General features: G+C 42.4%; 1 protein-coding gene across 1 annotated transcript in view; it reads right to left on the minus strand.

Moving 5' to 3' along the window:
* Nucleotides 1-23471, minus strand: part of LOC146196230 (protein O-mannosyl-transferase TMTC1-like) — a 163881-nt gene extending 140410 nt beyond the window's left edge. The window contains exon 1 of the mRNA XM_084596951.1: nt 22843-23471. Within this exon, the coding sequence (XP_084453077.1) occupies nt 22843-23471 (629 nt within the window). The remainder of the gene's footprint in view (nt 1-22842) is intronic.
* Between the last annotated feature and the right edge of the window lie 439 nt (nt 23472-23910).

Consider the following 23910-nt stretch of genomic DNA (forward strand, 5'->3'; position numbering starts at 1 on the left):
TTCAGATGACAGCTTCAGCAGTGCAAGCCGGACTCCATGTAAACGATTTGATGTTAGAAACTGCTCATACAGTTGCTATGGGAGGTACACAAGCAACATAACGTGTATCTTTTTGTGATTCAGATGACAGCTTCAGCAGTGCAAGCCGGACTCCATGTAAACGATTTGATATTAGAAACTTCTCATACAGTTGCTATGGGAAGGTACACAAGCAACATAACGTCATAACGTGTATCTTTTTGTGATTCAGATGACAGCTTCAGCAGTGCAAGCCGGACTCCATGTAAACGATTTGATATTAGAAACTGCTCATACAGTTGCAATGGGAGATACTCAAGCAACATAAAGTGTATCTTTTTGTCATTCAGATGACAGCTTCAGCAGTGCAAGCCGGACTCCATGTAAACGATTTGATATTAGAAACTGCTCATACAGTTGCTGTGGGAGGTACTCAAGCAACATAACGTGTATCTTTTTGTGATTCACATGACAGCTTCAGCAGTGCAAGCCGGACTCCATGTAAACGATTTGATATTAGAAACTGCTCATACAGTTGCTATGGGAGGTACACAAGCAACATAACGTGTATCTTTTTGTGATTCAGATGACAGCTTCAGCAGTGCAAGCCGGACTCCATGTAAACGATTTGATATTAGAAACTGCTCATACAGTTGCTATGGGAGGTACACAAGCAACATAACGTGTATCTTTTTGTGATTCAGATGACAGCTTCAGCAGTGCAAGCCGGACTCCATGTAAACGATTTGATATTAGAAACTGCTCATACAGTTGCTATGGGAGGTACTCAAGCAACATAACGTGTATCTTTTTGTGATTCAGATGACAGCTTCAGCAGTGCAAGCCGGACTCCATGTAAACGATTTGATATTAGAAACTGCTCATACAGTTGCTATGGGAGGTACTCAAGCAACATAACGTGTATCTTTTTGTGATTCAGATGACAGCTTCAGCAGTGCAAGCCGGACTCCATGTAAACGATTTGATATTAGAAACTGCTCATACAGTTGCTATGGCAGGTACACAAGCAACATAACGTGTATCTTTTTGTGATTCAGATGACAGCTTCAGCAGTGCAAGCCGGACTCCATGTAAACGATTTGATATTAGAAACTGCTCATACAGTTGCAATGGGAGATACACAAGCAACATAACGTGTATCTTTTTGTGATTCAGATGACAGCTTCAGCAGTGCAAGCCGGACTCCATGTAAACGATTTGATATTAGAAACTGCTCATACAGTTGCAATGGCAGATACTCAAGCAACATAACGTGTATCTTTTTGTGATTCAGATGACAGCTTCACCAGTGCAAGCCGGACTCCATGTAAACGATTTGATATTAGAAACTGCTCATACAGTTGCTATGGCAGGTACACAAGCAACATAACGTGTATCTTTTTGTGATTCAGATGACAGCTTCAGCAGTGCAAGCCGGACTCCATGTAAACGATTTGATATTAGAAACTGCTCATACAGTTGCTATGGGAGGTACACAAGCAACATAACGCGTATCTTTTTGTGATTCAGATGACAGCTTCAGCAGTGCGAGCCGGACTCCATGTAAACGATTTGATATTAGAAACTGCTCATACAGTTGCTATGGGAGGTACACAAGCAACATAACGTGTATCTTTTTGTGATTCAGATGACAGCTTCAGCAGTGCAAGCCGGACTCCATGTAAACGATTTGATATTAGAAACTGCTCATACAGTTGCTATGGGAGGTACTCAAGCAACATAACGTGTATCTTTTTGTGGTTCAGAGGACAGCTTCAGCAGTGCGAGCCGGACTCCATGTAAACGATTTGATATTAGAAACTGCTCATACAGTTGCTATGGGAGGTACTCAAGCAACAAAACGTGTATCTTTTTGTGATTCAGATGACAGCTTCAGCAGTGCAAGCCGGACTCCATGTAAACGATTTGATATTAGAAACTGCTCATACAGTTGCTATGGGAAGGTACACAAGCAACATAACGTGTATCTTTTTGTGATTCAGATGACAGCTTCAGCAGTGCAAGCCGGACTCCATGTAAACGATTTGATATTAGAAACTGCTCATACAGTTGCTATGGGAAGGTACACAAGCAACATAACGTGTATCTTTTTGTGATTTAGATGACAGCTTCAGCAGTGCAAGCCGGACTCCATGTAAACGATTTGATATTAGAAACTGCTCATACAGTTGCTATGGGAGGTACACAAGCAACATAACGTGTATCTTTTTGTGATTCAGATGACAGCTTCAGCAGTGCAAGCCGGACTCCATGTAAACGATTTGATATTAGAAACTGCTCATACAGTTGCTATGCGAAGGTACACAAGCAACATAACGTGTATCTTTTTGTGATTCAGATGACAGCTTCAGCAGTGCAAGCCGGACTCCATGTAAACGATTTGATATTAGAAACTGCTCATACAGTTGCAATGGGAGATACTCAAGCAACATAACGTGTATCTTTTTGTGATTCAGATGACAGCTTCAGCAGTGCAAGCCGGACTCCATGTAAACGATTTGATATTAGAAACTGCTCATACAGTTGCTATGGGAGGTACTCAAGCAACATAACGTGTATCTTTTTGTGATTCAGAGGACAGCTTCAGCAGTGCAAGCCGGACTCCATGTAAACGATTTGATATTAGAAACTGCTCATACAGTTGCTATGGGAGGTACACCAGCAACATAACGTGTATCTTTTTGTGATTCAGATGACAGCTTCAGCAGTGCAAGCCGGACTCCATGTAAACGATTTGATATTAGAAACTGCTCATACAGTTGCTATGGGAAGGTACACAAGCAACATAACGTGTATCTTTTTGTGATTCAGATGACAGCTTCAGCAGTGCAAGCCGGACTCCATGTAAACGATTTGATATTAGAAACTGCTCATACAGTTGCAATGGGAGATACTCAAGCAACATAACGTGTATCTTTTTGTGATTCAGATGACAGCTTCAGCAGTGCAAGCCGGACTCCATGTAAACGATTTGATATTAGAAACTGCTCATACAGTTGCTATGGGAGGTACACAAGCAACATAACGTGTATCTTTTTGTGATTCAGATGACAGCTTCAGCAGTGCAAGCCGGACTCCATGTAAACGATTTGATATTAGAAACTGCTCATACAGTTGCTATGGGAAGGTACACAAGCAACATAACGTGTATCTTTTTGTGATTCAGATGACAGCTTCAGCAGTGCAAGCCGGACTCCATGTAAACGATTTGATATTAGAAACTGCTCATACAGTTGCAATGGGAGATACTCAAGCAACATAACGTGTATCTTTTTGTGATTCAGATGACAGCTTCAGCAGTGCAAGCCGGACTCCATGTAAACGATTTGATATTAGAAACTGCTCATACAGTTGCTGTGGGAGGTACTCAAGCAACATAACGTGTATCTTTTTGTGATTCAGATGACAGCTTCAGCAGTGCAAGCCGGACTCCATGTAAACGATTTGATATTATAAACTGCTCATACAGTTGCTATGGGAGGTACACAAGCAACATAACGTGTATCTTTTTGTGATTCAGATGACAGCTTCAGCAGTGCAAGCCGGACTCCATGTAAACGATTTGATATTAGAAACTGCTCATACAGTTGCTATGGGAAGGTACACAAGCAACATAACGTGTATCTTTTTGTGATTCAGATGACAGCTTCAGCAGTGCAAGCCGGACTCCATGTAAACGATTTGATATTAGAAACTGCTCATACAGTTGGAATGGGAGATACTCAAGCAACATAACGTGTATCTTTTTGTGATTCAGATGACAGCTTCAGCAGTGCAAGCCGGACTCCATGTAAACGATTTGATATTAGAAACTGCTCATACAGTTGCTGTGGGAGGTACTCAAGCAACATAACGTGTATCTTTTTGTGATTCAGATGACAGCTTCAGCAGTGCAAGCCGGACTCCATGTAAACGATTTGATATTAGAAACTGCTCATACAGTTGCTATGGGAGGTACACAAGCGACATAACGTGTAACTTTTTGTGATTCAGATGACAGCTTCAGCAGTGCAAGCCGGACTCCATGTAAACGATTTGATATTAGAAACTGCTCATACAGTTGCTATGGGAGGTACACAAGCAACATAACGTGTATCTTTTTGTGATTCAGATGACAGCTTCAGCAGTGCAAGCCGGACTCCATGTAAACGATTTGATATTAGAAACTGCTCATACAGTTGCTATGGGAGGTACACAAGCAACATAACGTGTATCTTTTTGTGATTCAGATGACAGCTTCAGCAGTGCAAGCCGGACTCCATGTAAACGATTTGATATTAGAAACTGCTCATACAGTTGCTATGCGAAGGTACACAAGCAACATAACGTGTATCTTTTTGTGATTCAGATGACAGCTTCAGCAGTGCAAGCCGGACTCCATGTAAACGATTTGATATTAGAAACTGCTCATACAGTTGCAATGGGAGATACTCAAGCAACATAACGTGTATCTTTTTGTGATTCAGATGACAGCTTCAGCAGTGCAAGCCGGACTCCATGTAAACGATTTGATATTAGAAACTGCTCATACAGTTGCAATGGGAGATACTCAAGCAACATAACGTGTATCTTTTTGTGATTCAGATGACAGCTTCAGCAGTGCAAGCCGGACTCCATGTAAACGATTTGATATTAGAAACTGCTCATACAGTTGCTGTGGGAGGTACTCAAGCAACATAACGCGTATCTTTTTGTGATTCAGATGACAGCTTCAGCAGTGCGAGCCGGACTCCATGTAAACGATTTGATATTAGAAACTGCTCATACAGTTGCTATGGGAGGTACACAAGCAACATAACGTGTATCTTTTTGTGGTTCAGAGGACAGCTTCAGCAGTGCGAGCCGGACTCCATGTAAACGATTTGATATTAGAAACTGCTCATACAGTTGCTATGGGAGGTACTCAAGCAACAAAACGTGTATCTTTTTGTGATTCAGATGACAGCTTCAGCAGTGCAAGCCGGACTCCATGTAAACGATTTGATATTAGAAACTGCTCATACAGTTGCTATGGGAGGTACACAAGCGACATAACGTGTATCTTTTTGTGATTCAGATGACAGCTTCAGCAGTGCAAGCCGGACTCCATGTAAACGATTTGATATTAGAAACTGCTCATACAGTTGCTATGGGAAGGTACACAAGCAACATAACGTGTATCTTTTTGTGATTCAGATGACAGCTTCAGCAGTGCAAGCCGGACTCCATGTAAACGATTTGATATTAGAAACTGCTCATACAGTTGCAATGGGAGATACTCAAGCAACATAACGTGTATCTTTTTGTGATTCAGATGACAGCTTCAGCAGTGCAAGCCGGACTCCATGTAAACGATTTGATATTAGAAACTGCTCATACAGTTGCTGTGGGAGGTACTCAAGCAACATAACGCGTATCTTTTTGTGATTCAGATGACAGCTTCAGCAGTGCGAGCCGGACTCCATGTAAACGATTTGATATTAGAAACTGCTCATACAGTTGCTGTGGGAGGTACTCAAGCAACATAACGTGTATCTTTTTGTGATTCAGATGACAGCTTCAGCAGTGCAAGCCGGACTCCATGTAAACGATTTGATATTAGAAACTGCTCATACAGTTGCTATGGGAGGTACACAAGCAACATAACGTGTATCTTTTTGTGATTCAGATGACAGCTTCAGCAGTGCAAGCCGGACTCCATGTAAACGATTTGATATTAGAAACTGCTCATACAGTTGCTATGGGAAGGTACACAAGCAAAATAACGTGTATCTTTTTGTGATTCAGATGACAGCTTCAGCAGTGCAAGCCGGACTCCATGTAAACGATTTGATATTAGAAACTGCTCATACAGTTGCTATGGGAGGTACACAAGCAACATAACGTGTATCTTTTTGTGATTCAGATGACAGCTTCAGCAGTGCAAGCCGGACTCCATGTAAACGATTTGATATTAGAAACTGCTCATACAGTTGCTATGGGAGGTACACAAGCAACATAACGCGTATCTTTTTGTGATTCAGATGACAGCTTCAGCAGTGCGAGCCGGACTCCATGTAAACGATTTGATATTAGAAACTGCTCATACAGTTGCTATGGGAGGTACACAAGCAACATAACGTGTATCATTTTGTGATTCAGATGACAGCTTCAGCAGTGCAAGCCGGACTCCATGTAAACGATTTGATATTAGAAACTGCTCATACAGTTGCTATGGGAGGTACTCAAGTAACATAACGTGTATCTTTTTGTGGTTCAGAGGACAGCTTCAGCAGTGCAAGCCGGACTCCATGTAAACGATTTGATATTAGAAACTGCTCATACAGTTGCTATGGGAGGTACTCAAGCAACAAAACGTGTATCTTTTTGTGATTCAGATGACAGCTTCAGCAGTGCAAGCCGGACTCCATGTAAACGATTTGATATTAGAAACTGCTCATACAGTTGCTATGGGAAGGTACACAAGCAACATAACGTGTATCTTTTTGTGATTCAGATGACAGCTTCAGCAGTGCAAGCCGGACTCCATGTAAACGATTTGATATTAGAAACTGCTCATACAGTTGCAATGGGAGATACTCAAGCAACATAACGTGTATCTTTTTGTGATTCAGATGACAGCTTCAGCAGTGCAAGCCGGACTCCATGTAAACGATTTGATATTAGAAACTGCTCATACAGTTGCTATGGGAGGTACTCAAGCAACATAACGTGTATCTTTTTGTGATTCAGATGACAGCTTCAGCAGTGCAAGCCGGACTCCATGTAATCGATTTGATATTAGAAACTGCTCATACAGTTGCTATGGGAGGTACACCAGCAACATAACGTGTATCTTTTTGTGATTCAGATGACAGCTTCAGCAGTGCAAGCCGGACTCCATGTAAACGATTTGATATTAGAAACTGCTCATACAGTTGCTATGGGAAGGTACACAAGCAACATAACGTGTATCTTTTTGTGATTCAGATGACAGCTTCAGCAGTGCAAGCCGGACTCCATGTAAACGATTTGATATTAGAAACTGCTCATACAGTTGCAATGGGAGATACACAAGCAACATAACGTGTATCTTTTTGTGATTCAGATGACAGCTTCAGCAGTGCAAGCCGGACTCCATGTAAACGATTTGATATTAGAAACTGCTCATACAGTTGCAATGGCAGATACTCAAGCAACATAACGTGTATCTTTTTGTGATTCAGATGACAGCTTCAGCAGTGCAAGCCGGACTCCATGTAAACGATTTGATATTAGAAACTGCTCATACAGTTGCTATGGCAGGTACACAAGCAACATAACGTGTATCTTTTTGTGATTCAGATGACAGCTTCAGCAGTGCAAGCCGGACTCCATGTAAACGATTTGATATTAGAAACTGCTCATACAGTTGCTATGGGAGGTACACAAGCAACATAACGCGTATCTTTTTGTGATTCAGATGACAGCTTCAGCAGTGCGAGCCGGACTCCATGTAAACGATTTGATATTAGAAACTGCTCATACAGTTGCTATGGGAGGTACACAAGCAACATAACGTGTATCTTTTTGTGATTCAGATGACAGCTTCAGCAGTGCAAGCCGGACTCCATGTAAACGATTTGATATTAGAAACTGCTCATACAGTTGCTATGGGAGGTACTCAAGCAACATAACGTGTATCTTTTTGTGGTTCAGAGGACAGCTTCAGCAGTGCGAGCCGGACTCCATGTAAACGATTTGATATTAGAAACTGCTCATACAGTTGCTATGGGAGGTACTCAAGCAACAAAACGTGTATCTTTTTGTGATTCAGATGACAGCTTCAGCAGTGCAAGCCGGACTCCATGTAAACGATTTGATATTAGAAACTGCTCATACAGTTGCTATGGGAAGGTACACAAGCAACATAACGTGTATCTTTTTGTGATTCAGATGACAGCTTCAGCAGTGCAAGCCGGACTCCATGTAAACGATTTGATATTAGAAACTGCTCATACAGTTGCTATGGGAAGGTACACAAGCAACATAACGTGTATCTTTTTGTGATTCAGATGACAGCTTCAGCAGTGCAAGCCGGACTCCATGTAAACGATTTGATATTAGAAACTGCTCATACAGTTGCTATGGGAGGTACACAAGCAACATAACGTGTATCTTTTTGTGATTCAGATGACAGCTTCAGCAGTGCAAGCCGGACTCCATGTAAACGATTTGATATTAGAAACTGCTCATACAGTTGCTATGCGAAGGTACACAAGCAACATAACGTGTATCTTTTTGTGATTCAGATGACAGCTTCAGCAGTGCAAGCCGGACTCCATGTAAACGATTTGATATTAGAAACTGCTCATACAGTTGCAATGGGAGATACTCAAGCAACATAACGTGTATCTTTTTGTGATTCAGATGACAGCTTCAGCAGTGCAAGCCGGACTCCATGTAAACGATTTGATATTAGAAACTGCTCATACAGTTGCTATGGGAGGTACTCAAGCAACATAACGTGTATCTTTTTGTGATTCAGAGGACAGCTTCAGCAGTGCAAGCCGGACTCCATGTAAACGATTTGATATTAGAAACTGCTCATACAGTTGCTATGGGAGGTACACCAGCAACATAACGTGTATCTTTTTGTGATTCAGATGACAGCTTCAGCAGTACAAGCCGGACTCCATGTAAACGATTTGATATTAGAAACTGCTCATACAGTTGCTATGGGAAGGTACACAAGCAACATAACGTGTATCTTTTTGTGATTCAGATGACAGCTTCAGCAGTGCAAGCCGGACTCCATGTAAACGATTTGATATTAGAAACTGCTCATACAGTTGCTATGGGAGGTACACAAGCAACATAACGTGTATCTTTTTGTGATTCAGATGACAGCTTCAGCAGTGCAAGCCGGACTCCATGTAAACGATTTGATATTAGAAACTGCTCATACAGTTGCTATGGGAAGGTACACAAGCAACATAACGTGTATCTTTTTGTGATTCAGATGACAGCTTCAGCAGTGCAAGCCGGACTCCATGTAAACGATTTGATATTAGAAACTGCTCATACAGTTGCAATGGGAGATACTCAAGCAACATAACGTGTATCTTTTTGTGATTCAGATGACAGCTTCAGCAGTGCAAGCCGGACTCCATGTAAACGATTTGATATTAGAAACTGCTCATACAGTTGCTGTGGGAGGTACTCAAGCAACATAACGTGTATCTTTTTGTGATTCAGATGACAGCTTCAGCAGTGCAAGCCGGACTCCATGTAAACGATTTGATATTAGAAACTGCTCATACAGTTGCTATGGGAGGTACACAAGCAACATAACGTGTATCTTTTTGTGATTCAGATGACAGCTTCAGCAGTGCAAGCCGGACTCCATGTAAACGATTTGATATTAGAAACTGCTCATACAGTTGCTATGGGAAGGTACACAAGCAACATAACGTGTATCTTTTTGTGATTCAGATGACAGCTTCAGCAGTGCAAGCCGGACTCCATGTAAACGATTTGATATTAGAAACTGCTCATACAGTTGGAATGGGAGATACTCAAGCAACATAACGTGTATCTTTTTGTGATTCAGATGACAGCTTCAGCAGTGCAAGCCGGACTCCATGTAAACGATTTGATATTAGAAACTGCTCATACAGTTGCTGTGGGAGGTACTCAAGCAACATAACGTGTATCTTTTTGTGATTCAGATGACAGCTTCAGCAGTGCAAGCCGGACTCCATGTAAACGATTTGATATTAGAAACTGCTCATACAGTTGCTATGGGAGGTACACAAGCGACATAACGTGTATCTTTTTCTGATTCAGATGACAGCTTCAGCAGTGCAAGCCGGACTCCATGTAAACGATTTGATATTAGAAACTGCTCATACAGTTGCTATGGGAGGTACACAAGCAACATAACGTGTATCTTTTTGTGATTCAGATGACAGCTTCAGCAGTGCAAGCCGGACTCCATGTAAACGATTTGATATTAGAAACTGCTCATACAGTTGCTATGGGAGGTACTCAAGCAACATAACGTGTATCTTTTTGTGATTCAGAGGACAGCTTCAGCAGTGCAAGCCGGACTCCATGTAAACGATTTGATATTAGAAACTGCTCATACAGTTGCTATGGGAGGTACACAAGCAACATAACGCGTATCTTTTTGTGATTCAGATGACAGCTTCAGCAGTGCGAGCCGGACTCCATGTAAACGATTTGATATTAGAAACTGCTCATACAGTTGCTATGGGAGGTACACAAGCAACATAACGTGCATCATTTTGTGATTCAGATGACAGCTTCAGCAGTGCAAGCCGGACTCCATGTAAACGATTTGATATTAGAAACTGCTCATACAGTTGCTATGGGAGGTACTCAAGTAACATAACGTGTATCTTTTTGTGGTTCAGAGGACAGCTTCAGCAGTGCAAGCCGGACTCCATGTAAACGATTTGATATTAGAAACTGCTCATACAGTTGCTATGGGAGGTACTCAAGCAACAAAACGTGTATCTTTTTGTGATTCAGATGACAGCTTCAGCAGTGCAAGCCGGACTCCATGTAAACGATTTGATATTAGAAACTGCTCATACAGTTGCTATGGGAAGGTACACAAGCAACATAACGTGTATCTTTTTGTGATTCAGATGACAGCTTCAGCAGTGCAAGCCGGACTCCATGTAAACGATTTGATATTAGAAACTGCTCATACAGTTGCAATGGGAGATACTCAAGCAACATAACGTGTATCTTTTTGTGATTCAGATGACAGCTTCAGCAGTGCAAGCCGGACTCCATGTAAACGATTTGATATTAGAAACTGCTCATACAGTTGCTATGGGAGGTACTCAAGCAACATAACGTGTATCTTTTTGTGATTCAGATGACAGCTTCAGCAGTGCAAGCCGGACTCCATGTAATCGATTTGATATTAGAAACTGCTCATACAGTTGCTATGGGAGGTACACCAGCAACATAACGTGTATCTTTTTGTGATTCAGATGACAGCTTCAGCAGTGCAAGCCGGACTCCATGTAAACGATTTGATATTAGAAACTGCTCATACAGTTGCTATGGGAAGGTACACAAGCAACATAACGTGTATCTTTTTGTGATTCAGATGACAGCTTCAGCAGTGCAAGCCGGACTCCATGTAAACGATTTGATATTAGAAACTGCTCATACAGTTGCTATGGGAGGTACACAAGCAACATAACGTGTATCTTTTTGTGATTCAGATGACAGCTTCAGCAGTGCAAGCCGGACTCCATGTAAACGATTTGATATTAGAAACTGCTCATACAGTTGCTGTGGGAGGTACTCAAGCAACATATCGTGTATCTTTTTGTGATTCACATGACAGCTTCAGCAGTGCAAGCCGGACTCCATGTAAACGATTTGATATTAGAAACTGCTCATACAGTTGCTATGGGAGGTACACAAGCAACATAACGTGTATCTTTTTGTGATTCAGATGACAGCTTCAGCAGTGCAAGCCGGACTCCATGTAAACGATTTGATATTAGAAACTGCTCATACAGTTGCTATGGGAGGTACACAAGCAACATAACGTGTATCTTTTTGTGATTCAGATGACAGCTTCAGCAGTGCAAGCAGGACTCCATGTAAACGATTTGATATTAGAAACTGCTCATACAGTTGCTATGGGAGGTACTCAAGCAACATAACATGTATCTTTTTGTGATTCAGATGACAGCTACAGCAGTGCAAGCCGGACTCCATGTAAACGATTTGATATTAGAAACTGCTCATACAGTTGCTATGGGAGGTACTCAAGCAACATAACGTGTATCTTTGTGATTCAGATGACAGCTTCAGCAGTGCAAGCCGGACTCCATGTAAACGATTTGATATTAGAAACTGCTCACACAGTTGCTATGGCAGGTACACAAGCAACATAACGTGTATCTTTTTGTGATTCAGATGACAGCTTCAGCAGTGCAAGCCGGACTCCATGTAAACGATTTGATATTAGAAACTGCTCATACAGTTGCAATGGGAGATACACAAGCAACATAACGTGTATCTTTTTGTGATTCAGATGACAGCTTCAGCAGTGCAAGCCGGACTCCATGTAAACGATTTGATATTAGAAACTGCTCATACAGTTGCAATGGCAGATACTCAAGCAACATAACGTGTATCTTTTTGTGATTCAGATGACAGCTTCAGCATTGCAAGCCGGACTCCATGTAAACGATTTGATATTAGAAACTGCTCATACAGTTGCTATGGCAGGTACACAAGCAACATAACGTGTATCTTTTTGTGATTCAGATGACAGCTTCAGCAGTGCAAGCCGGACTCCATGTAAACGATTTGATATTAGAAACTGCTCATACAGTTGCTATGGGAGGTACACAAGCAACATAACGTGTATCTTTTTGTGATTCAGATGACAGCTTCAGCAGTGCAAGCCGGACTCCATGTAAACGATTTGATATTAGAAACTGCTCATACAGTTGCTATGGGAAGGTACACAAGCAACATAACGTGTATCTTTTTGTGATTCAGATGACAACTTCAGCAGTGCAAGCCGGACTCCATGTAAACGATTTGATATTAGAAACTGCTCATACAGTTGCAATGGGAGATACTCAAGCAACATAACGTGTATCTTTTTGTGATTCAGATGACAGCTTCAGCAGTGCAAGCCGGACTCCATGTAAACGATTTGATATTAGAAACTGCTCATACAGTTGCTGTGGGAGGTACTCAAGCAACATAACGTGTATCTTTTTGTGATTTAGATGACAGCTTCAGCAGTGCAAGCCGGACTCCATGTAAACGATTTGATATTAGAAACTGCTCATACAGTTGCTATGGGAGGTACACAAGCAACATAACGCGTATCTTTTTGTGATTCAGATGACAGCTTCAGCAGTGCGAGCCGGACTCCATGTAAACGATTTGATATTAGAAACTGCTCATACAGTTGCTATGGGAGGTACACAAGCAACATAACGTGTATCTTTTTGTGATTCAGATGACAGCTTCAGCAGTGCAAGCCGGACTCCATGTAAACGATTTGATATTAGAAACTGCTCATACAGTTGCTATGGGAGGTACTCAAGCAGCATAACGTGTATCTTTTTGTGGTTCAGAGGACAGCTTCAGCAGTGCAAGCCGGACTCCATGTAAACGATTTGATATTAGAAACTGCTCATACAGTTGCTATGGGAGGTACTCAAGCAACAAAACGTGTATCTTTTTGTGATTCAGATGACAGCTTCAGCAGTGCAAGCCGGACTCCATGTAAACGATTTGATATTAGAAACTGCTCATACAGTTGCTATGGGAAGGTACACAAGCAACATAACGTGTATCTTTTTGTGATTCAGATGACAGCTTCAGCAGTGCAAGCCGGACTCCATGTAAACGATTTGATATTAGAAACTGCTCATACAGTTGCTATGGGAGGTACTCAAGCAACATAACGTGTATCTTTTTGTGATTCAGATGACAGCTTCAGCAGTGCAAGCCGGACTCCATGTAAACGATTTGATATTAGAAACTGCTCATACAGTTGCTATGGGAGGTACACCAGCAACATAACGTGTATCTTTTTGTGATTCAGATGACAGCTTCAGCAGTGCAAGCCGGACTCCATGTAAACGATTTGATATTAGAAACTGCTCATACAGTTGCTATGGGAAGGTACACAAGCAACATAACGTGTATCTTTTTGTGATTCAGATGACAGCTTCAGCAGTGCAAGCCGGACTCCATGCAAACGATTTGATATTAGAAACTGCTCATACAGTTGCTATGGGAGGTACACAAGCAACATAACGTGTATCTTTTTGTGATTCAGATGACAGCTTCAGCAGTGCAAGCCGGACTCCATGTAAACGATTTGATATTAGAAACTGCTCATACAGTTGCTATGTGAAGGTACACAAGCAACATAACGTGTATCTTTTTGTGATTCAGATGACAGCTTCAGCAGTGCAAGCCGGACTCCATGTAAACGATTTGATATTAGAAACTGCTCATACAGTTGCAATGGGAGATACTCAAGCAACATAACGTGTATCTTTTTGTGATTCAGATGACAGCTTCAGCAGTGCAAGCCGGACTCCATGTAAACGATTTGATATTAGAAACTGCTCATACAGTTGCTGTGGGAGGTACTCAAGCAACATAACGTGTATCTTTTTGTGATTCAGATGACAGCTTCAGCAGTGCAAGCCGGACTCCATGTAAACGATTTGATATTAGAAACTGCTCATACAGTTGCTATGGGAGGTACTCAAGCAACCTAACGTGTATCTTTTTGTGATTCAGAGGACAGCTTCAGCAGTGCAAGCCGGACTCCATGTAAACGATTTGATATTAGAAACTGCTCATACAGTTGCTATGGGAGGTACACCAGCAACATAACGTGTATCTTTTTGTGATTCAGATGACAGCTTCAGCAGTGCAAGCCGGACTCCATGTAAACGATTTGATATTAGAAACTGCTCATACAGTTGCTATGGGAAGGTACACAAGCAACATAACGTGTATCTTTTTGTGATTCAGATGACAGCTTCAGCAGTGCAAGCCGGACTCCATGTAAACGATTTGATATTAGAAACTGCTCATACAGTTGCAATGGGAGATACTCAAGCAACATAACGTGTATCTTTTTGTGATTCAGATGACAGCTTCAGCAGTGCAAGCCGGACTCCATGTAAACGATTTGATATTAGAAACTGCTCATACAGTTGCTGTGGGAGGTACTCAAGCAACATAACGTGTATCTTTTTGTGATTCAGATGACAGCTTCAGCAGTGCAAGCCGGACTCCATGTAAACGATTTGATATTAGAAACTGCTCATACAGTTGCTATGGGAGGTACACAAGCAACATAACGTGTATCTTTTTGTGATTCAGATGACAGCTTCAGCAGTGCAAGCCGGACTCCATGTAAACGATTTGATATTAGAAACTGCTCATACAGTTGCTATGTGAAGGTACACAAGCAACATAACGTGTATCTTTTTGTGATTCAGATGACAGCTTCAGCATTGCAAGCCGGACTCCATGTAAACGATTTGATATTAGAAACTGCTCATACAGTTGCAATGGGAGATACTCAAGCAACATAACGTGTATCTTTTTGTGATTCAGATGACAGCTTCAGCAGTGCAAGCCGGACTCCATGTAAACGATTTGATATTAGAAACTGCTCATACAGTTGCTGTGGGAGGTACTCAAGCAACATAACGTGTATCTTTTTGTGATTCAGATGACAGCTTCAGCAGTGCAAGCCGGACTCCATGTAAACGATTTGATATTAGAAACTGCTCATACAGTTGCTATGGGAGGTACTCAAGCAACATAACGTGTATCTTTTTGTGATTCAGAGGACAGCTTCAGCAGTGCAAGCCGGACTCCATGTAAACGATTTGATATTAGAAACTGCTCATACAGTTGCTATGGGAGGTACACCAGCAACATAACGTGTATCTTTTTGTGATTCAGATGACAGCTTCAGCAGTGCAAGCCGGACTCCATGTAAACGATTTGATATTAGAAACTGCTCATACAGTTGCTATGGGAAGGTACACAAGCAACATAACGTGTATCTTTTTGTGATTCAGATGACAGCTTCAGCAGTGCAAGCCGGACTCCATGTAAACGATTTGATATTAGAAACTGCTCATACAGTTGCTATGGGAGGTACACAAGCAACATAACGTGTATCTTTTTGTGATTCAGATGACAGCTTCAGCAGTGCAAGCCGGACTCCATGTAAACGATTTGATATTAGAAACTGCTCATACAGTTGCTATGGGAAGGTACACAAGCAACATAAGGTGTATCTTTTTGTGATTCAGATGACAGCTTCAGCAGTGCAAGCCGGACTCCATGTAAACGATTTGATATTAGAAACTGCTCATACAGTTGCAATGGGAGATACTCAAGCAACATAACGTGTATCTTTTTGTGATTCAGATGACAGCTTCAGCAGTGCAAGCCGGACTCCATGTAAACGATTTGATATTAGAAACTGCTCATACAGTTGCTGTGGGAGGTACTCAATCAACATAACGTGTATCTTTTTGTGATTCAGATGACAGCTTCAGCAGTGCAAGCCGGACTCCATGTAAACGATTTGATATTAGAAACTGCTCATACAGTTGCTATGGGAGGTACACAAGCAACATAACGTGTATCTTTTTGTGATTCAGATGACAGCTTCAGCAGTGCAAGCCGGACTCCATGTAAACGATTTGATATTAGAAACTGCTCATACAGTTGCTATGGGAGGTACACAAGCAACATAACGTGTATCTTTTTGTGATTCAGATGACAGCTTCAGCAGTGCAAGCCGGACTCCATGTAAACGATTTGATATTAGAAACTGCTCATACAGTTGCTATGGGAGGTACTCAAGCAACATAACGTGTATCTTTTTGTGATTCAGAGGACAGCTTCAGCAGTGCAAGCCGGACTCCATGTAAACGATTTGATATTAGAAACTGCTCATACAGTTGCTATGGGAGGTACTCAAGCAACAAAACGTGTATCTTTTTGTGATTCAGATGACAGCTTCAGCAGTGCCAGCCGGAACGGGTAACCATAAGCTGATTAGATGTGCCAGTAGCCTTTCGACGTAGTTTATGTACCACAAAATTACCACCGCTGCGATGCAAGTGCGTATTTCCTATATAAAGATTTAGTCACGGATTTATCGCAACCACCAAAGGTTAAACAGTTTTGCGCCTTCTTATCGACCGCTGCCTAGTCGCGGCTGCTTTCTTTTATTTGTAACAAATGTTCGCAGTTCAGTGAGCGAAACCGGATATCTCATAGCTTTACCGGGATATAATGGTACCTTCATCACCATGATAATTGAGTAATGACTCAGCCAGTCTTGATGTTACAAATAACGCTATAATTGTGTGTTGTTTAAAATCCTGACGTGAAATCGTGTGGCTGTGATGTCATAAACCTGTCGAAAAATCCGAGCTTTCCACTCACTGCCAATGATGCTATTGCCGTCTTTTCGGCGACACGGAGCCTCTCACGCTTTCGCATTTGCCCTCTTCGCTTAGTCCTCGTGTGTATAGTTCTAGGTAAATGAAACATTTACCAAGTAGAAATGACAGAATTGATATCATTCTGTTATTCGAATTTTTCATAGTATTGCGAAACGGTCGAACTCACTTCAAACACATCAGGCGGTACAAACAGCGCTAAAAGCAACAAAATAAATACTAAACTTTTAGACCATCAAATTATTCATTAACAGCAGAAGTAAATGTTCGCTATTTAAACACAGATACAGTCGCTCAGTAAGCTATATGTTCCTCTGGTACGCATCCGAGAGGATGCCAGAAAACTTGTAGGGCTTTGGCTTATTAAGAAGCGATGACAAAAAACTTCCCACCAATCCAGCACTCACTAAAAAAGCGTGTTACGGCGCTAACACCTCTACTTCTCCTCTGTCTAAAAGCGGTTGCGTACTTGCAAAGTACTTGACTGCTTAGAAGAGGTTGGCCCGGAATAGTCTGCAAGATCATAAAACCATAATTCGCCGATTTTACAGATGCTTCTCCCGCAGTTGGCAGGTGACAAGGCCCAACACTGATTGGTCGGCGGTTCGTCCGACGTCAAGAGAGCGTATTTCATGGTCATAATATAAAAAGCTGCCAACTTTGGCAGCTGCTAATAAAAACCTCCGGAATCCGAGGAATCCTGATAGAAAGATAATGGCGTGCTCACTAATCAGAAAGGAGGAGAGTTCGGTCGAAATTTTGAATATCTGGCTTGTTACTCTGCACTGGGGTAAGGAAACAGGAGTATAGGAGGAACTATATTGGGGCCGATGTGGTGAGAAGAGGTGCGAAAAAATAGAGTTATGGTAACTTTTATGAGCAGCACGCGTAGGGTACCGTGTCGCTCAAGAAACAGCAAAGAGCCCACATCTGCTGAGCACCTTTTCATTTGTCCACCCCCCCCCCCCCCCTCCATCTCCCATGCAGCTAGGTGTAAATCCTCTTTGAGAGGCCTATTGCTTAACGCTTCAATGAAGTGCCTAACCTTACTTGTTTGCGCGCACACTATACGTGCGCCACTCACATATGCTCAACAGTCTCCAAACGCCACAAGTGGAACATATCGAGAAGTCCACCTTTCCGAATTAATGCAAGTATTTGTGCATGAAAGCCACGTTTCAGTGCAGTCTATGGCGCAAGCATGAATAATGGCGGGGAATTCCACACGGAAAATAAGTGACAGTGTCCGGTCTATTCATTTTATGAGGATATTTCGGGCACCTGGCTCGGTCCAGTATACTCCCACCACCCTCCTCCTACTGTTCGAGAGACTACACGTAGTATCCGCTCTTGAAAAAGCCAGTACTGTTCGGAGGTTCTCTTTGTTTAGCACCTGCCTGCTCGTTTTCAACCAGCCCGCAGTGTGTAGCGATCCATTTATTCAATATATAGTAGCCTTTGGCACGCACATATGTAAGAGCGCATTGAGGCCTAGCGTCAGACTGATATGCGGTGTGGCGTAAGAAACTTTAAAATTTGTAATGCTGCTCTTGGGCGCACCAGTATACATCACCTTAGATATTGTTCCCCACAAAGCATAATTATTCCTAATGGGCCACAAGTTCAGAAGCTGTTTACGTAACATTGTGCTTTAAACATATTAGGAGAGTCATCTTCTGAGCCAGTATTACCACAGCTGCCTTGGATGCTTGTGCTGACACAGATATATCAATAAATGAGTGACTATAGGCCTCATATTCTGTCAAGATGTATGCCAGAGTGCGTCGCTTGATGCCACTAATTCTCATCATGGATTTCTTCAGTAACCCGAGAGCACGTGGGCGCATCGAAGGTCTATCTATCACCCATGGTGGTTGAGCGGGACGCTTGTAGCCTGATAGTAGTTGCAATTGATAGGAGCGGAGCGTCCTTGAGGCGCTGATGTCCGCCCGCTCATCGACCATCTACATAAATAGATGACAACGATGTGCTGTACGTGCGCTCAAATACACACCCACTGAATCGTGTGACAAGTCTCTCGATATCTGATGCCCATGCACATCTCCAATCGTGTCTTTGTTCTTGTTTTGCTTGTGTTTTGAGGTGCATCGTGGCACACCAAGGCATTTTCGACTGCCTGCGTTTGGGCAATCACCAAGTCCGCAGGAAGCAAATGCTCATGTTATAGAGTACTGGGAGACTGAAACCAGGTGTTGCCTATGAACAAAGTTTCGCAAAGAGCTAGTATCGAGCGCTACGTTCTCTTTTGAGCCAGACACACTACTCCTTTTCTAATATGCCTTATGGAAGCAACTCAAATACAAAAGGCTCCTAGCCAATTCAGGCACGTTCAGGCATCTCGACTAAAGCGAGGCTTTTTGTCTATGTCGCATGGCATTTCAGATAACCTGGTCCTGACTTCTTCAAATTAACAACGGGTCCAGAACAGACTACTATTCAGTGTCATATGGAGGTAGGATAGCGTCCCTAAAATCACCTCTAGATCTCTTTTAGATCCTCAAAATTATCTCTAGATCTAATCAAGGAAAACGATGGAAAATCCAGGTGGCCATACAAGACCAAAGTGAACCATAGCAGCGCACGACAGCTCTTGATTAGCCCTATCCCAGTCAGAAAAAACTACAGTAACTTTTCTGTTGTTACGACAGAATTTCTGTGCGGTTTTTGATGGGAAACCTGTTGTGACAACAGAACATTGTGTCGTAACATCAGAAATGTCTGTAATTACAACAGAAAAGTGCTACAGAACTACACAACAGAAATATACTACAGAAAAACTACAGAACTACAGAAAAATCTGTTGGTTACGACAGAACTACAGAATATTTTGTCGCATTTTTGACACAGTACTGTAGTTTTTTTTTTCGAGTGATACTCTAGTATCAACAGGCAGGGAATTTCTACTCCTGCTCCCTCTAAGCCGCCTGTTGACATGCTGTGGCCACTCTCACTGTCAGGTATGTTGCACTTACCTCCACAGCATACACACATACTGGACCTGGCCACGTCCCACAATTGCTATCTGCAACGCAGGCCTCCGTCAACCTAAGGGCCCTAATCCTGCAATAGCTGGGCCGGTCCCTCTGATAAACTCTGCCGATTACTGTGCTCACAACTGGTTGCCCATATTGTCCATGTGTTAGGAATATAGGCTTCAACTCGTAGGCTTCAGATTACGACCTACCAGGATCAAGCAATTAACGTTTCTTTCTCTCTAAGCGTTTTTCGAAGATTGCGTAACGCTCTAAGTCCTCAAACAGCGCATACACAGCGGCTAGTTTTTTACCACGATCCCCGCAGCACTTCAAAATACTTGCAGTGGCGATACTCACCAGTGGCACCAGTGGCATCCCCTCTTATTTCTCGCAAGGATTTGCTTACTTACTCTTTTTTAGATGTTGGAGTCCCGCTTTCTCAGCAGCAATGCATCCACCATCCCGTCATAATTATTGTCTCTTATGCACTGATAAGTGCCGGATTCCTCGGCCACTTTAGCCACCTTATTCGCGTGTGTCCTGCCATTACTTTTCTTGAGTTTTAAAACGTACATCTCATTTTCGCCCATGCCTATTTTCCTCTCATGCATTCCTGGATAACCTCCATTCCTCAAAGCAAAATATCCTTTCTCGGTTACCATGCTCTCGTAAATTACATTTGGCGATTCTGGGGGTTCACTCCTACCTATGAAGTGAGAAATGTTTGCATTTTCAAATGATCTTTTTTTTCTGGGAGCATCTGCCAACATCTTACTTAGAAACCCTGAACTGTACATTCTATGATTGTATCTATAAGATTGTCATTCATCTTTTAAACACTAAGGTAGTCGTTCTTGATAGAAGCAGAATGTACATTCTGCAGCCATTTTCTCTGCTTGCATATTTCCAGTTAACTGATTAGTGATCTTTTCTTACTACTTTTTTTTCAGTTAGCCGCTACGCCTTTCTTCTTATCCTCATTTCTATTACTGTCCCTGTCTAATCGAAATATCAGCCTCAGTATCTTATTGCCACTCTATTAGACATTACCGAGCGCTTCCACATTCTTCTATGTGCCAAGATGCCTTAAAAACGTTAAGTATGCCACATTTTAAGCGGCGCTATTTAGGCTCTACCATACCCTTGTGCTTTCTGCTATTTACCAGCTAGGGGTCCATGATCCGTGAATTCCCTTGTTCCGCAAACTGTACTCATAACTCAGCCCTGAGATTCTTAGAATGGGTGTCATTGTCCTACCATATCTCCTGCATTCTTTTGTCTACATTAGGATTACATATTAGTTATGACTATATGTTTATGTTGAAAATATTTTACTTTCATTAATTTGAATATTTTAGTACATTTTGAGCCTAAGTAACATAACAGCTACCATCTAGCTTGTGTTATGTTCACATTGTCTTTGTCTAATTATTATTTCAAACGCAAGGCACTGTTCTCTTTTTATTGCAAAAAAAAGCATCACGCGACAGAGCTATGTACTATATTCACGCTGTAAAAACTGACGCATTCCTGAACTTCTTTTACGGACAATGCCAGCACACCTATTTCGCAGTGAGCACACTGTACTCTGGCGGCACATTACGACACGCTTACAAAGCGCAAGTGTCAAGCGCGAAGCGAAGCCTATCCATCGCCCCTTGAGGTACTGAGTGATACTTCCGCATACGGCACTTGCGCTGCACGTGCCAGCGAGCCACATGTTTGCTCCCCGCAGAGATATCATTAAGGGCACCAACACTTCAGCAACGAGAAATGAGCACGTACTGACTCTATTCTGCTTTTGAGCAGCGCAGTGCTCGCTTCTTTTAAAGAGTGCGAGCAATTATCTTGATTAATGCATAAAATTTAAGTTACCAGGCAAACATTAAGCGACACGAGAATGCAAACTGCAGCACAGTAGCAAAGCTGAGAAGTATAAAATTAGCGATAGCGTTTCCCAATTTTGTTATATACTATTTCTCCGTCTCTTCTGCCGCTTTCTCTTCCACTGCTGCTGCTCTTGGGTATCATGAAAAGCGCTCTACTGAAAAAAAACTGCTCGTCCAACGAGCCTCACTCGTAGCTTAATTACACGCGACAACGCGGTACCCTGAAGTGCTTTTACGAATGAACTATGCAGTAATAGTTAACTTATTTTATGAATAGGTTACAATAGAAAGCGGCTAGAGAACAATGTGTCTAACATAGAACATATATTAAACAGCTAAGAGTTGTTTTACTGTCTCAGCAAGCGATGTTACAGCTTTGTGCAGTCATCGCTGTATTGCCTTTAGTGAGTTACTGACAATGACCCCAGCTTGAACCGAGCCTACGAAGAAAAACCCTTGTATATGTAACTTACCATATCAAGGCTATTGCTTTTCTAATATTATAACTTGCAATGAATAATTGTGCAAGCTGTCATTCATTATTTAAGACATCTTCCATTTTTAAGAAGCTCAGGTACATAACTAAGTATTATTAAGGTTCCTTTAAGACACTGTGTCCTTCTTTCTTTACAAAGCCGTCATTCCATCTGACCACTACGCCACGCTCTCAATGGTCATCTAAAGGCTCCTGGCTTTGAAAGTAACAGCAAAAAATGTCATTAACTATTTACTAAAACTTCCACGGGTCAATGAACCTTTTCGAGAATTGCTTTGTCACTGGCGTGTATGATTCCTGCTGACTTGATAACGAGCAGGAGTATTACAGAGTAATCCAATTGTTAAATTCTGTGCAGGATGAAAATGAAACAGACTCTATGTAAGTCAGAGCCCGAAATCATTGCTGAAATGTATAATACACATTCATAAAAAGTGGCCACTAACCTGAAGCTAAGGACCGTCAGAGGTCGGTACGACTTGTGACTTTCAATGTCCGCCATGGGACGTCCCCAGAAGTCGTTCATCCACAGCGAAGAGCCCCGAGTTCTCGACCGATGCTCCCCGGTGACGTCAGGGTTTCCCACGACCGCCACCATATCGTCATGAACGAAGTCGCCATCGAGTGAGTTGAGGTAGCACAACACGGCTATCACACCGGCGCACACTGCGGGCAAACACGTGACAACACTCGAGCTGCACCACTTCGGACACGTGCAGCTTTGAGTACTCGTAACTGCACCGGTGGCGGCACGACGACGTCGCTTGCGGTGTTGATGTGAATGCTCGTGGTGCTGAAACGATGACACTCGCGGCCCGCTGCCTTCAAAACTTGCGGCTCCTTTCTGATAAGCAATCGTCCGGGCGTTTGATTTCCACACGACACCGGCTAAGTTGCCCAGAATACGTACAATGCAGTTCTCGTACAGTATGTTTAACCTATTACGCTCCGATGAAGTGTCGCCTCTATGTGTGCTGCGCGCTGTCGACTTTGACGACACATCGGCCGGTGTCTCCAAGTATCCGTGAAGCACGGCCGACTCACTGCCGGCGCCAATGTAGCCCCCGCAGCCCATAACTATGCGACACACGCAAAGCTAGCAACAGAGTACATCAGGTAATAGGCCGGCTTGTAATGGGTTTACAAGCTTATTCGGTCGGCGCCAAGACATGGAGAAAGAGTTGTTGAAATTTAAGAAGGTATCTCATCTCTATATTTACGAAATCAAAGTTGATTTGTTGTTCAATAGCTGTTTTTTTTACGTTGAAACTACCCGATATGAAAGGTCGCGCAAGCATTTCGCTAGTCCAGCATCGGAGTTCCAGAAACATAGGTCATGCATGTAAACACAACGTGCTGACTCGCACGCCGAGATGACTCCATCAGTGGTATCGAATTTTCCCTAATACAAGAAAATAAATTTCGCAGCGCCGAATGCCGGTAGTCAATTGTTCGGTGTTCTGCCAGTGCTATCACGTGTCAGCGCTCTTCACATGACGAATAACATTACTCGG

The sequence above is a fragment of the Amblyomma maculatum genome, chromosome 3 (assembly GCF_055883805.1).
Source record: "Amblyomma maculatum isolate TAMU_Amacu chromosome 3, ASM5588380v1, whole genome shotgun sequence".
In the NCBI taxonomy this organism is placed as follows: Eukaryota; Metazoa; Arthropoda; class Arachnida; order Ixodida; family Ixodidae; genus Amblyomma; species Amblyomma maculatum.